The sequence below is a fragment of the Primulina huaijiensis genome, chromosome 16 (genome assembly GCF_012295235.1).
Source record: "Primulina huaijiensis isolate GDHJ02 chromosome 16, ASM1229523v2, whole genome shotgun sequence".
Taxonomy (NCBI): domain Eukaryota; kingdom Viridiplantae; phylum Streptophyta; class Magnoliopsida; order Lamiales; family Gesneriaceae; genus Primulina; species Primulina huaijiensis.
This window is the reverse complement of record NC_133321.1, coordinates 1,636,142-1,651,975: the sequence shown is the minus strand read 5'-3', so window position 1 is coordinate 1,651,975 and position 15,834 is coordinate 1,636,142. Positions and strand designations below refer to the sequence as shown.

The window sequence follows — 15,834 nt, the reverse complement described above, 5'->3', positions numbered from 1 at the left end:
ATAACACGTCTCATATATGCGTATAAACGTCAAAACTTTGAAAATTTATGTCGAAATGTTAAATAATTTGATCTAAACATTTTTCATGCTTAAAAAGGATAAACACACATTATAATTTTAATTGTGCAAAAAGAACGTTTACAAACATATATTTACGTTTACAACACTCGAAATACGAATATCGTTGCGGGGAAGTTGGTGGGCGATCGGATCTACGTTTCAGTTGTTTTTCTTGTGTAGAGGTGGCGTGAAACCAAAGTACTATGGGGGATTGAAGGATCAGTGATGGTTGAACCAAGAAAAAGAGCCAAAATCCTATGCCCTTTGCACAAAAGTTCACGGCTGTGAGTGTGTGCAAACACCATGTGTTTATGGTGTGGGCGTGAGTGTGTGCGTGAGTTTTTCTTGTCATTGATTTAGTTAGTTTAGGGTTAAATAAATCTCTAATAAATAATTTAAAGGTAATCAAATTAACCCACAAATTTTATTTAAAATTTAAATACCATGATCAAGATAAATTCCAATTTAAAAGATTAATATTTCTATTTTAGAAAATTATCATTTAAAATGTTAAAATCTTAAATTCAACTTAAATACTAATTAAATAAATTAATTAAGGCATAAAAATCATTATAAAATATTTCACAACAATTTCAAGGATTAAATCCTTAATCTTCAAAAATTTACATTTTAAACGCATAAAATCTTTTAAATCGTCTCATAAATTAGATTAGACTTTAAAATGATAAAGTTCGTAAATAATTTAAAATAAATAATTTCTTGGCTTAAAATAAAAATATAACATTTAATCTTAGCACCTTAGTCGACTCCGATCTCCTTTCACCGGTCCGACATCGAATATTCGTCTGAAAAGCTAAAACTTGTGAAAACATTTTAAATTATATAAAATAAACATATAAACCTTTAAAATAATTTAATCGTGTAGCATGCACCATTTAAATAATTAATTCATTAAATTAAAAATTTATAATTATGCATGAGGTTTACGTGTACTGGTTTTTGGACACTACATTAAATCTCTCCAAGCTACTCGATATTACCGCAAATGTACGGGTCAAGTTTTAATAACGTGCAACACGTACGATTATCGTTCTCACAGATATTGATATGTGATAAATTTACCTCAAACACAATTTTTTATTCAATTAAAACGATATTTGAATTAATTATTAAACTAAACTTAAATTGAAATAAAATAATTTAACACGCAATAATTTAAATTAAAATACTTAACAAAAAATTGTTATTATCTCAGTTGATCACCTACCCTTTAATCTTATTTAAGGATTTAATTGCAATAATTAATTCATGTTTTTGACGATATTTCATAATATCGATATACACCGTCGAGCTATATTAATCTAATCAACAAAATTTAATAACCAAGAGTCCTAGTGTTATTTAACAACTGCTATTGCATTAACGAACTACGAAATTATCTAGCTTTCGATTTTTGTTCTATGACTTTCAACATGTACCAAAGTTCATATGTCGATGCAAGTTGTAGATCTTTGGATTATGTTCCTTATCATTTTATAAAATATCCTCTTGATCTCAATTATAACATATAAAATCACTTCGAAATTGATAATGCTCTAAAGATGCAATAAAAACCAATAACTTAAACAAATATTCTTATAAACAAACTCAATCTTAAAAAAATATTATAGATTCTCGTTCTTCGAGTTGCGTTCTCTTGCTCAATCTCTTTCTCCCGATTTGAAACCTTCTCATGTGCGGCTCCACTCGGTATCTGATGGTCCTTCTCGAGTTCTAGAGTCCATAAAAGCCAAAAATCCGAGAAAGTATTTTGTTTCCTTATTGCGCTGTGCTGGGGCAGTTAGAAATTCCTTCCCTAGCATAAATTGTTATGTCTATCACCCGATCGTGCTGGGGTGTCTAGAAAATAATGCCTTATGTCCCATTTCTTTAGTTCTTACCTAAATTCAATATTAATGTCCCTTTTCCCTACAAAAACACCAACTTTCTCGTGAAATGACTCATATGTGTAAATTAACAAAAAAATGATTGAAACGTGGACTCAACACCACAAACTCAGGCAAAATATTTATTAAAAACAGCACAAAAAAATATTCAATAACGACACGTATCAATCTCCCCATAATATTCTTTTGCTCGCTCTCGAGAAAAATAGGTTACAAGATATAACAAAATAAAAACTAGTTCAATGGATATCTCGAGGCTCATATTCATGTCTCAACGAATCTTTAACATACTTCTCATAGATAAAAGTATATAATAAAATATCGCACATATCTTGAAGTATGCACACAACACTTTTGCATTGAATGTTAACATGTGTGTGCGCTATGTTGTTGCTTATAGCATGCACTTTAAGTAGTTTCATTTCCAAAAATTGAAAGATAAATCGATTGACATGTTGGTGTAAGTATCCCTTACATACAACGATTCTCTACTAGTTAATGACCAACAAAAAAGAGAGGTGTTTGATATATTTTTGAATATATGACATGCTAAAATATTTAGAATAATTATGATACTGAGAGGTGTTTGATATATTTTTGAATCTATCACATGCTGGGTATAAGGTATTTCAATGTTGTTGGGAAAAATTTGTGCAAACTTGTTGATGGAACATATCGAATTATTTTACACAATAAAAAAGTTCCTGCAAAAAGTATTGTAGAAAATGGTAGATTACGCAGGAATGTACAATAAATTTTCCAATTTCAATCTCCGACAACGACGCCAAAAACTTGATTCAAATTTTCTAACAAAATAATTTATAACAATTAAATCTTTCCAAGATGCTCGATATTACCACAAGTGTATGAGTCAAGTTTTAATGTATTTTAACAAGGACCTCTTTTAATTTAATAATTAATAAATCCTTGAATGCAGTCTCCTGCCTGCCAATGAGATGGAATATCGTTCTCACATAGATTAATATATAAAAAATTTATCTTAAGCACAATTCTTTAGTTAATTAAAATGATATTTGAATTAATTAATAAACTAAACTGAAATTGAAATCAAATAATTTAACACACAATAATATAAATTAAAATACTAAACAAATAGTTGTTAGGATCTCGGTTCACTTACCCCTTAATTTTCCATAATGATCAAATTTCAATGATTAATCAATGCTTTTGAAGAAATTCCATAATCTATCAATATATTTTTCGAGCTATATGAGCATCTAGTTGATTCTGCTTCCTGATCTTCCAATTATCAAAATCTTCTTTAGAAAAATTGAGATTTTGCTGAATGAAGTTATTTTGAATATTACATTTAGAGACAAGAATAAACTCGCTCTGATACCACTTGATTGGATCGAAAATAAATATAGAGGGGGGGAGGGGGTGTGAAGGAATTTATCTCAACAATAATTTCGGTTGGGTTAGTAAAACTGAAATTAGATTATTGTCAGTTGAGTTCTTAGTAAGTCAATCAGAATGAACTGTGCGAAACTAGACTACCTAAAACTGCTCGAACAAATGACTTATCAAGAAAATCATTTGGGATTTACTGAATAGTATTAAGGTAGGTAAACTGAGAAGTAAATAGGCACAAATTTGATTCTACTTCTACGTATCCCTTATTCCTCACGGAATAATTGCACTAAAATACTTTAGTAATTACAAATAATTTGAAATTATCAACTTTAGTAGGACTTAATACTCCATAACTGAAACCTTAGTAAACTTCAATTTATAACGATTTGAGCAGTAAGAGTTCTTACTCTCAATTACATAGATTTCAAAAGAAAATTTTAAGCACAAATTTGATCATCAAAATGATCATATAATAACTTATCAATGTGTGCTGATTTTCATGTTTGGCTTCCAAAAAGTTTTTTGAGAGAAGATCAATTGGTTTTTAACAGTTCAAAGATAGATTGTATCTATAACCTTCATAGTTTGCTCAACTCATCTATTTATAGAATAATAAACAATATGATTTTAAAATAATATATATGTTTCCAAATAAAGATGTCATTTTTTCGATGTCATCGTCTTTTCTGACATGTCCTGGTAGTGTGTAGGAACTTGACATTCTGTTAAGATTCAGTGACTGTTCGTACAAAAAACTTTATCTGTTATTTCAGTTGTGCTTTGATCTTTTATCGCTGATTATACTGATTCTTCAAAGAATGGTTGGATTTGGACTAACTGATCGACTTAGATAGAATGTCAATTGGGCTTCATCACTTAGCCTTGAATCGGTTTGGCAATCTATATCATTCTTATGCTTTATCAGTCTGGCTCTGTAATAGGTTAGAATCCTTAGAAAACTTCTTATGAATATTCAATTTTCCTTCTTGAATTTAGTTATACTAGGCTCTGTAGTTATCCGTTTGATCAGCAGCCTTGTTACATCACCAAAACTCAAAATTTTCCTACAATTTCCCCCTTTTTCTTGTTTGACAAAATTATTCCCATATTGAATTCATTATTTACAACAGTATATACAACTGAGTGTTCAGACTAACTATATACATACACTGTTCTTCATAAACTATCTTCTAACCTTACTGTAGTCTTGTTAGTAGGCTTCTCATGCGCATCAATATATTTGGGCTGATTGGAGCTAATTGACTTCTTATATTCCCCTTTTTTTCAACACCACAAGGTGACTTGAGATAGGAAATAACATAAGCTAACTGAGAAATGACGGTTTCAATCTTTTCATTAAAATTTGCTTTGAAGTTCCTCTATCTTGGTGCAGATTTGAAAGATGTTGGCTTTTATTTTACCATCAAGATGAGTAACTGTAGCTGCTAGAGCCTTTTTTATATGCTCCAATCGATTAAATATGTAGATCATGCCCATGGATAGATCCAGCATTTCTTTGAGCATTTTATCTTTAAATGATTCTAAAGCTTCCTCGATATTCAGATTGCTACTTTTAAAAACTGTCATATAAGAAGAGAATGAAGTGAGACTTGAGCTAATCTGATCCAGATTTGTTCCCTTAGTTAAAACTTCTTGTATGATTCCTCTAAAAAAACAGTTTCATCAGATTCAGTCATAAGTACATCCTCGGATTTGATTAATTCTGCATTATAGACCACTGCGTCAGTCTTCTTAGGCAAAGGAGAAATGGAAAGCAATTCAACCAGTAGGATTTCATCTTCATCATCATCTTTTTTTTTTGTTCAATGGATTGCACAAATTCTTCAAAATTTTCAAGAGTAATCTGCTCAAAGGAGGATAAGAGGTGAAGTGACAAGATCTAGCTGAGTAGGCAGTTTGGCTTCCTTGGAGTTAGATTCAGTTGGCTGCTCAGAGATAGACTGAGATGAAGATCCAGCCACTTTTTGTACCTTGGAATCTACTGGCCAAGATAGTTTTTGATCATTTTCCTCGAATTTGACTTCATCTGCAGGGAGCCCATGTCCATATTCATTTGATTTATAACTACTATGTCATCACTTTATGAGATCCAGTATATAAGCTCGACTTTGAAGAGATTCAGTTATAACCACAGTTTTGACTTGTTGTAACACTGCCATCTCCGGTGTTATGTATATGTTCAGTACATCATTCTTATTCAACTTTTTAGCAAAAGTGACTACTCTGAAATCCACCCATTCATGAAAAATTTTGATCTTTTCTTCAGCGCATTCATTAACCTCAACCATCAGCAGGTCTATTTGAGTTTGTAATAATGATATTGAATCTATTTCAATTACCTTCTTTTTTTTCTTTTCCTGAGGCTGAGCAGAAAGTAGAGATCAGTCCTGACTTGGTGTATTGGATGGGGTTTGTAATGATCACTTCTTTTGTGGGTATTGGAAGAAGGAGAGCTGTGGGCGTACTATTTTTATTTTGGAGCTGTCACCGCTATTATTTTTAGTTTTTTTTTTGGTTGGATCTTCAGTAGCATGTCTTCAATGACCTTGACCCATTTCACTTGAGAGACATGTAATGCTCACAGGTCTAGTTTTTGTTGTTATGGGCTTTTTCAAAGGAGGAGGAGTTCCTACCTAAGAGTCAATGGATTGCAAAATCAGTTTCCTCTTGGGTTTGGATCCAGTTTCTTTGCTTCCCTTCATTTCAATTGGTTTCTTATAGTAGCCAGTTCTTCCTTCTTGATTGTCATCATCCCAGCAGTAGAGATATTCAGAGCCTATTAGTCATTTAGGGTTGTGCTGAGTTAGAGAGTTGCACAGCAAGGCTCCAAAATCTTCAAACAATTTGTTCAAGGGGATGACGAATCTGACTGATTGCTTCTCAATTTGAATCATCACCTTCATAATATGGAACAGAATGACTGACCGGTTAATTTTGCATCATGTGACAATGACTGCCATCACCAGAAACTTTTCTATAGTGTAGGAATCAAATGATCCTGGCTTTGCTAGAATTGGATTGGTCACCACATCAGCCAGAAGTTGTTACTCCAACTTCATCTCTTTCTTCTTCCCAGAGGTCTTGATATGACCACTGGATGCAGATAACTTGAGTTACACGTCCTCAACTACATGTTGAGGCACTTGAGAGAAGTTATTTAGCTCTTCAATGGGCAAGTGAAACAGGGTAGAGAAGTAATCATGTTCGATCAACGAATTGTCCTCTCCCAGTGGCATCAGCATCAGAATATCCAACTATATTGAAAGATGAATCTTCAGCATCCTATAATCCAACATTTTGAGTTCTTTTAAGATATTCAGAATTCTTTTTGCAGCTGAGTAATGAGATTTTTTTAGATCAATCAGGTCGACTAATAGTTATGTACAACATAGAGCCTATCAAACCTAGATACAATGTTACCTTGAATGATATTCCTTGCTGCTACTGAAAAAGACTCCATTTCGAATTTTCAAGTAATTCTTTGGTGTACTTTGTCTGACTGACAAAAATTTCATTATCCGACTGCTTAACTTGCAGTATGACAAATAAATTTAGTTCATCCATCATGCCCATCTAGAACTTCTCCTGCATCAGCTTAGAAAATGTTTGTAGAGCTTCAGTTAGTGCATCCAAATATAATATCATCAACATAAATCTGAACTATCAAGTAAGATTATTTTTAATAGATGTGAATCAAGTCTTATCCACTATGCCTATTGTAAAATCATGTCAAGTAAGAGTTGTGAAAGAGTGTCATACCAGGCACGTGGTGCTTGTTTTAATCCATACAAGGCTTTGTTTAATTTAAACACAATATTAGTTAAAATATTATTAATAAAACCTAGAGGTTGTTCCATGTATACTTCCTCCTACAATAGTACATTCACGGAGACAATTTTCACATCCATCTGAAACACTTTAAAGTTTTTATAAGCAACATATGACAGAAAAATTAGAATATCTTCTAATCTTGCTACTGGTGCAAAGATCTAATCATAATCAATTTCCTCTTCTTGTATTAAACTTTGAGCAACCAGTCTTGCTTTGTTCCTGATTACAATACCATTTTCATGTTTGTTCATGTAAACCCACCGGGTTCCAATTAATGTCTGATGAGTTGGTATGGGTACCAAGTATCAAACTTTGTTTCTATCAAAATGATTTAATGCATCTCTCATAACTTCAATCTAACTGTTATCCAATAAAGCTTCATCGATTTTCTTAGGTTCTAATTATGAAATAAAGGAAAAATTCAAGAATTCATTAATTATTTGTTGTTTAGTTTTGAGAAGTGCAGAAGAATTATCGATCAACAGTGAAGATGGATGAAACTTATTCAATTTGTAGCTTGGTACAAGTTTATTGTTGTCAATATTAATTAGAGTAGGATCAGTTAGGTTATCATCAATCTTGTTCCTTTAAGCTAGGTTTTCAATAGCTACTATCCGTAGCCCGAATGTCATCAGCTTAGATATCATCAGTCTTGTTTAACTCGGCTTGGTTTAGGTAAGTCTGGTTCATCTATTCTTCATTCCTTTGTCTAGCCGATTGATTTAAGATTTCCGATCAAAAACCACATGAACAGTTTCATCAACATTTAAAGTTTTCTTCTTGAATACACTGAAAGCCTTACTGACATTCGAATAGCCATAATATTCCAACATCATATTGTACATTAAAAGCAGAAAGATGAGTTTTTTCATTATTATGAATGTAAAACTTACAACAAAAAACATGAAAATATGATAAGTTAGGCTTGCCCTCATTCCATATTCCATATAAAGTTTTACCAGCCTTTTTGTTGATCATGTATTTGTTCTGTGTGTAACATGTTGGGTTGATTCCTTCTGCCCAAAATGTTTGTGACACACCAGAATCAGCAAGAATTGTTTGTCACAACTTCTTTCAGAGTAATGTTCCTTGTTTTAGCAACTCCATTCTGTTGAGGTGTTCTTGTTGCAGAGTATTCATGCTGAATTTCTTGATCTAATAAATACTCACCCAAATGTTTGTTACGTACCTCGATCACTTCTAATTTTGATCACCGAGGTTGATTTCTCATTTTGAATACCCTTAAGAAATTTAATCAGTTGGGTAATAGTATGATTTTTATTACTAAGAAATATGATCCAAGTAAATCCAGAAAAATCATCAACAATCACAAACTTTCTAAATTTATTATAGGTATTGACCCATACAATTGTTCTAACCATCTATTAGTGAGTTTGCTACCTTTATTCTTGAAATTGGATCGAATCTGCTTACCTAACTGACACGCCATGATTTTTAAGAAATTCAATGCTGGGTAAACCACCAGCTAAGTTTAATTTATGCAAATTATTAATGGACCTTAAATTGAGATGGTTAAATCTTTTATGTCATAGCCACTGTTTATCATTATGAATAGCTGTAAAACATGTTGGTGAGGCAAAATAATTAATAGTTCTATCAATTTTTTAAGTGTTACCATTTTTAATTCAAATTAACAATATTTGATTATTAACATCCTTAATTAAGCATTTTTTCTTACAAAATTCAATAATTATTCATTATCATATAGTTGAATGATGCTAATCACATTATAACACAAATTTTCAACTAGTAAGACATCATTAATTATTACATTTCCATAGATAATATTACCCTTACCCACGGTTTTACCATTGGTGTTGTATCCGAAGATGATCTTGGGTCTTTTACAATTGATTAAGTCAGATAGAAGTTTTGGTTGACCTGTCACGTGCCTTGAACATCCGATCCACTGTCTTGGTACCAAACTGAATTCTTTAGTTCTTCTCGTTCATTAATCTGCATTCACAAATTGATTCAATTGGTACCCAATCCTATTTGGGTCCAAACAGGATTTGTCCCTTAGGAACCCACATTTGGATCAGTTTGACAAACTAACCTCATTGTTTTTTCTGAAAGGGTTGTGTAGAAACATGTGTATGCAATGCTCGGTGTGTGTGTTTATTGCTCTATAAATGTTGAAAACAAAACTTTGTTTAGCCTTTCTTTCATCATTGGTCTATCTGTATCTCTTTTGAACATGCTTGCAGTTATTGCATTGATATGTATTAGCCATTATTTAGTTGTATCTTGCTTGACTGAATCTGCGATCGGACTAGTTGGGCTTGCCAAATGAACTCTCAGATGTATACTCAATACCAAACATTTTGCCTTTGTTTGTTAGTTTGACATGTTTCTCAAATGATCAGTTGGCTTTTGATGTTCATATGTCGTACTGAATTTTACAAGTGAATGTATTTCTATTTGGACATGTTCAGTTTCAATATTGTTTTAAAGTCATTAGGATTTTAGCTCGGCATCAGCCATGAGGAATTGTACAACCTCTTCATCACTTTTACTGGTGAAGCATTTTGACTCAGAGGAGTCAGTCTCAGAGTCAGTCCACATGGCTTTGTTGTCTTTGCCACAAGCATCTTTTAATTTGTTTTCTTTTTGAATGCCCTCATGTCATCCTTCTTTGGCTTGGTTCATTCGTCTATTAAATGTCAAATTCCCACAGTTGAAAGACGTATTGTCCTCACTAGTAGACTCTTTCTTGTGATGATTGTGTCTACTTAGGCTTTGGAAGTTATCCTGATTTTTTCTTAAGAACATCCCAAATTTATTTACAAACAATGACCTTGCATCACTACTCATCTGCTCAACTAACTTCTCATTCAATTCACTTTGTTCAGTAGTTGCAGTAGCCATAGACTTTGTCAGTTTGGTTGAAGATTCACCATCAGTTCTTGTTTCTAATTCGAATTCATATGCTTTGATATCTACAAACAGATCGTGGAGTTCAAGCTTGTTAAGATCCTTTGATTCTCACCTATCCATTGTTTTTACATCTCATTCTCTTGGGAGTGTCATCATAACTTTCAAGGATATTTTTCTATTGCCATATTCCTTGCCAAGTGCAACAAGTTCAATAATAATATTGCTCACTCTTTCATCGAAGTCCGACATGGATTCTCCAACCTTCATATTGATACTTTCAATTTTTTGGATTGTCACATACAATTTGTTCTCCTCCCTTTGATCATTTCATTCACATAATTGTATTAGTTTATCACAGATATCTTTGGCAGTGATACACATTTTGATATTGCTGAAATTTGTTTCTCCAATGTCTTGTATAGTTTTTCCTTGGCAACATTGTCCAGATTTTGCTTTTTCTTGTCATCACTAGTTCAACCCATTCTCAAGTTTTTCAATCATCTGAGAGCACCATAAGAAATGACAATGGCAGTGTTTGCTTTCATGATCCTCATTGTCCCTATGTGATGACGTCCCACATATATGTGCAGCTAGATGAACTTGCATCCTGATCTTCCCATCATCAAAATCTTCTTTAGAGAACATTGAGATTTTCCTGAATGAGGCTATTTTGAATATTATGTTCAGAAACAAGAATAAATCCGCTCTAATACCACTTGTTAGGATTGAAAATAAAATTGGAGTGGGTGAAAAAATCTATGTCAGCAATAATTTTAGTTGGGTTAGCAAAAATGAAATTAGATTTTTGTCAGTTGAGTTTCAGTAAGTCAATCAATATAAATGATGCAGAATTAGAGTACCTGAGTCTATTTGAACAATTGGATTATTAAGAAAATCAGTTGAGATTTACTGAATAGTATTTAAGGTTGTTAAACTGCAAAGTAAATAAGCGCAAAGTTGTTTCTGGATGTTAGGAGACTTCAATACTCTTACGTCACACTTTCTTCTTCACAGAATAATTGCACTAAAAGACTTTGGTAATTATAAGCAATTTGAATTCACCCACTTCAGTAGTACTTAACACTGCTTAACTGAAACTTTAGTAAACTTCAATCTAAAACGATTTGAGCAGTAAAACTTCTAGCCCTCAATTACACGGATTTCACAAGAAAATTCTAAGCACAAATATGATACTTAAAATGAGCAAATAATAACTTGACAATGTGTGTTGGTTTTTTTGTTTGGCTCATAGAAAGCTTTTTCAGAGAAAATCAATTGGTTCTTAAAAGTTCACAGATAGATTGTGTGTGTAAGCTTCAGAGTTTCTTCAACTGATATATTTATAGATTAATCTGTAATGGTAATATTTATAAAATAATATATGTGTTTCCTAATACACAATAACCATGTCATCGTCCTTTCTGACATATCCTGGTAGTGCGCAGGAACCTAACATTGTGTTAAGATTCAGTGACTATTGGTATGGAAAACATTATCCGCTATTTCAGTTAGGCTCTGATTCTTTATCACTGATTATATCGATTCTTCAGGGAATGTTTTGATTTTGACTGATTGATCGACTTTGATAGACTGTCTCTTGGGCTTCAACAGTTAACCTTGAATTGGTTTGGCTATCAATATCCTTCTTATACCTTATCAGTCTGGCTCTGCAATTAGTTAGATTCCTTAGAAAACTTGTGTTTTATGTATAATCAGTTTTCCTTCTTGAATTTAGTTTGGTTAGACTCTGTAATTATTTGTTGGATTAGCAGCCTTGTTAAGTCACAAAAACTGAAAATGTTCTAACAGCTTTTGACAGGATTTCTTAATCTATCAATATATTTTATCGAGCTATATATTAATTTAATAAAAAAATAAAATAACCAAGTGTCCTTGTATTATTTAATAATTGTGATGATATTAAAAAACTATTGAATCATCTAGATTTCGATTTTCAGTCTATGACTATCGACATACGATAAACCTCATATGTCTATGCAAGTTGTAGATCCATAGATTATATTATGTTTTCATGTTATAAAATCTCTTCTTGGTCGTTGTAACATATAAAATCATTTCGAATTTCATCGTGTTCTAAACATGCAATAAAAATAATAACATAATCAAGTATGCTTACAAACAAAATTAAATCTTAAAAATTAGATCAAAACATAGATGCTTCAGGGGTAAGATCTTCTAAATCCAAGTTAAAAAAAAAAAAGAAAGAGATAAAACATTGTAAAATTTGTGTTCTTCGAGTTGAGTTCTCTTGCTCTCCCTCTTCTCTCGCTTTGAAACCTACACTTGTGCGGCTATTGGTATCTGATGATCCTTATCGAGTACTAAGCTTTTATACTTCCATAGAAATACCTCAACATTCATGAGTAACGACACACGTGAATAAACTAACAACAAAATGAATGAAATGTGGGCTAATCACCACAAACTCATGCAAAAATGAACTGAAAACAACACAATAAAATATGCATAAACGACACCTATAAATCCATGAAGAAGTGATTGACTTGATTGATATTTAAATTGTTTCTGTTTTATAGTTTTACATGATGTACATGATCTGCACATATGTGAAAAGCACTTAGCCTTCGAAATGGATTTTCAATTAAATTTCCCTCCTTCGGAATATTTATCGTCAGAAAAATATAAGGCCAAGCCCTGAAACCTTTACATTCTGTTTTGCAGGTGGGGGCAGAGTTTGTAGGGACATTCATCCTGATATTTGCAGCAACTGCTGCGCCAATAGTGAACCAAAAGTACAATGAAGCTGAAGCACTGCTCGGGAATGCGGTATGCACGGGATCGACAGTGATGGTAGTGATCCTATCAACTGGACACATCTCCGGAGCACATCTGAACCCCGCGGTCTCCATAGCATTTGCAATATTCCGTCACTTTCCTTGGCCGCATGTGCCTGCATACATTGCTGCACAGGTATTAGGTTCTATATGCGCATCATTTGCACTCAAAGGCTTATTCCACAATTCCATGTCTCGTGGTGTCACGGTGCCTTCTGTCAGCAATGGTCAGGCTTTCGCACTAGAGTTCATCATCGCATTTATTCTACTCTTTGTGGTAACAGCAGTTGCTACTGATACCCGAGCCGTGAGTAATCCATCTACTATATATTCTTTGCGTACGTGCATTTACTCAGTTTCGGTGAACTTATACAGGTAGGAGAACTGGCAGGTATAGCAGTTGGAGCTACAGTCCTGCTTAACGTTCTTGTTGCTGGGTAAGTAACGTAAATAAGGGAAACTATATCTAAAAATTCACTGATTTAATCACAGTGTCGTGTTTCGGTCATTACCGTAATTGTACTTATAACTTAAAGCTATCGTTCTAATTAATTGAAATATATCAACATATATTGTTCTACAGTAGATTTGCTTATTATACAGGTCATCTAGTGGTGCATCAATGAATCCAGTGAGAACTCTAGGACCAGCACTAGCTGCGGGGAGTTATAAGTCGATATGGATATATTTTGTGGCGCCTATTCTTGGAGCTGTGGCTGGAGCAGCCATCTATACTCTCGTTAAACTCCGAGCAGAAGATGACGATGGGGTGCCACAACCGAGCCATGTTACGAGCTTCCGTCATTAGTTGAGGACCTTCTATATCAAGATATGCATACATACAATAGATATGTTAAACAAGAATCAAATATATACTATGGTACTGTACTGTGTTTGGCTTTTTGCGAGTGATTCAATAAATGCCAAGGACGAATTTCCTTACCGCCCTTGATGAGTAAACCAAGTCATGTTGCGTTTTCTTATTATTATCAACAACATCATTGTCGTTGTCATCATCATGATTGTATATTAGTGCTAATGTTGGGGTACCATTTTCTCGAATCCAAAGCGCAACGAAAGTTTTAAAAAATTAGTTTCGACGTTCGAAACGTTTCTTGGACGTCTTATGAATTTAAACATTCATAGAGTGTTTAGAATTGTTTATCTTTGCGTATTTAACATCGGCTCCTGCTATTTCGGTGTTTAAGCAGATATAGCACTTTTTTTTATAAATACCTTTGAACAAATCTCCCTCTTTTTTATCGTCTAATTAGGTCCTTTTGATTATCTAATCAGGTCCATGGTCAGACACTGGATTTTTCGTGCAGACTACTCTAAAAATCTTAAACGAATTTGCATTGAAATTGGATTGCCGCAGTTTAAGAAATCTGGTTGCGACGGGCGACACGCGATGAAAGAAAAAGGGGGCGGTCTCAAATTTTTTCTTAAAAATTGTGTTGGCCGAAAGTTTGAGTGAAGGGGAGAAAGAGAAAATTCTGGCTGTCAAAATTTTTGTGCGAAAATAGTTTTATTCATTTGACCTTCAATGAAATATTTATAGAATTTGATTTCTGATCAAATCAATAGTCCTTCTCCTATTAGGATTCATAATCCTACTTCCATTATGATTCCATATTTTCATTAATTAAAATTCTCGCGTTTAATAAATCATGCAANTAATTTTTTAATTAATTATTAAACAATTAATCAATTTTAGACCCTCTAGAATATTCTATGAGAATTATGTACATTTAGTAGTCAATAATACTAATATTATTATTTAATTATCAGATTCTAATTGTACTAAATAAAAAATTATGAACTCATTATAATATCGATCGACGATCAGACAACGTCAATATACCGAGGGTACAAATCTTGCTTGTATCATGAAAATTGAAAATTTCGAAGATCAAAATTTTCACTAATAGTGCTTACCTCGATAAAAAAAATGTCAGAACTCTTGTTTGATTGCATCCATCGGATCATGGTAAGAGCGTCTAGTAGCATCGTCTTATGATCCCCCAGGTATCACTGATAGTGCCTACAATAACCTTAAGTTATAGTTAGCGTACAATACAGTCCCTTCAACTTATATAACATAATTGAATCTGCAACCATAGGTATATCGAGAGTTGCATTTGAATTCGATAACGATGTGATGTATCTTTGAGTAATAACAGTGACATGGTATGTACAACTGAGGAAACACCTTTCCAAAATGCACATATCTTTCTCTGGCCGGAGATTCCTTGCACTATTAATTCATCATATCACATAAAATTTCTTCGACCGTAGGCAAACAGTGAATCCCCAACTACAATATATTTCCTCCTAAGTATTTTGAAATTAATCCCAATCTCGCCACATAATGACCCTCAATGGAGTCGGTAAACGGATCAAAGTACATTCGAGTACGTAGAGTCTCTACGATGTCCCAGTTTAAACTACTAATGGTTTACAACCATAACCACATACTATTACACTCGATAATTGATAACTACTTGGACAGTCCGAGAGAAAGTAGTTTAGTGCATCATCAAATTATTACACATCTATATGAATGAACATCTTCATGTCCTTACCAATCAAACTTAACGTTTACATCACTGATGCTAGTCTGAAGCTCAAACAACCTTTATCATTATTTTAAGAGGCGGATTCGACTAGGAACCTGTTTAGAATATACAGTACATTTCTTAATGAGTTTCATTATCTTACGTTGAGAAGCTGACCACATGATACCTATAATATATTTAAGGGTTTTATCTATGTAGCTTGCGTGTGTATACAGATAAATTAAATGACATAACTTGTTAAAATCGTAAAATTTTTGAAATAAAGATCGTTTTTACATAAGAGTCAATAAAGGTCAAGACAGAAGCTGACTCGCTTAGAACCTACTCTAACAATCTCCCACTTACCCT

General features: G+C 33.0%; 1 protein-coding gene across 1 annotated transcript in view; it reads left to right on the top strand.

The window, feature by feature from the left end:
- The window catches only part of LOC140961805 (probable aquaporin NIP5-1), an 18,243-nt gene extending 4,318 nt beyond the window's left edge, over positions 1-13,925 (top strand). The window contains exons 2-4 of the mRNA XM_073420510.1: positions 12,795-13,214; positions 13,283-13,344; positions 13,511-13,925. Coding sequence (XP_073276611.1) covers positions 12,795-13,214; positions 13,283-13,344; positions 13,511-13,715 — 687 coding nt within the window. The 3' untranslated portion in view covers positions 13,716-13,925. The remainder of the gene's footprint in view (positions 1-12,794; positions 13,215-13,282; positions 13,345-13,510) is intronic.
- Positions 13,926-15,834: the final 1,909 nt, after the last annotated feature.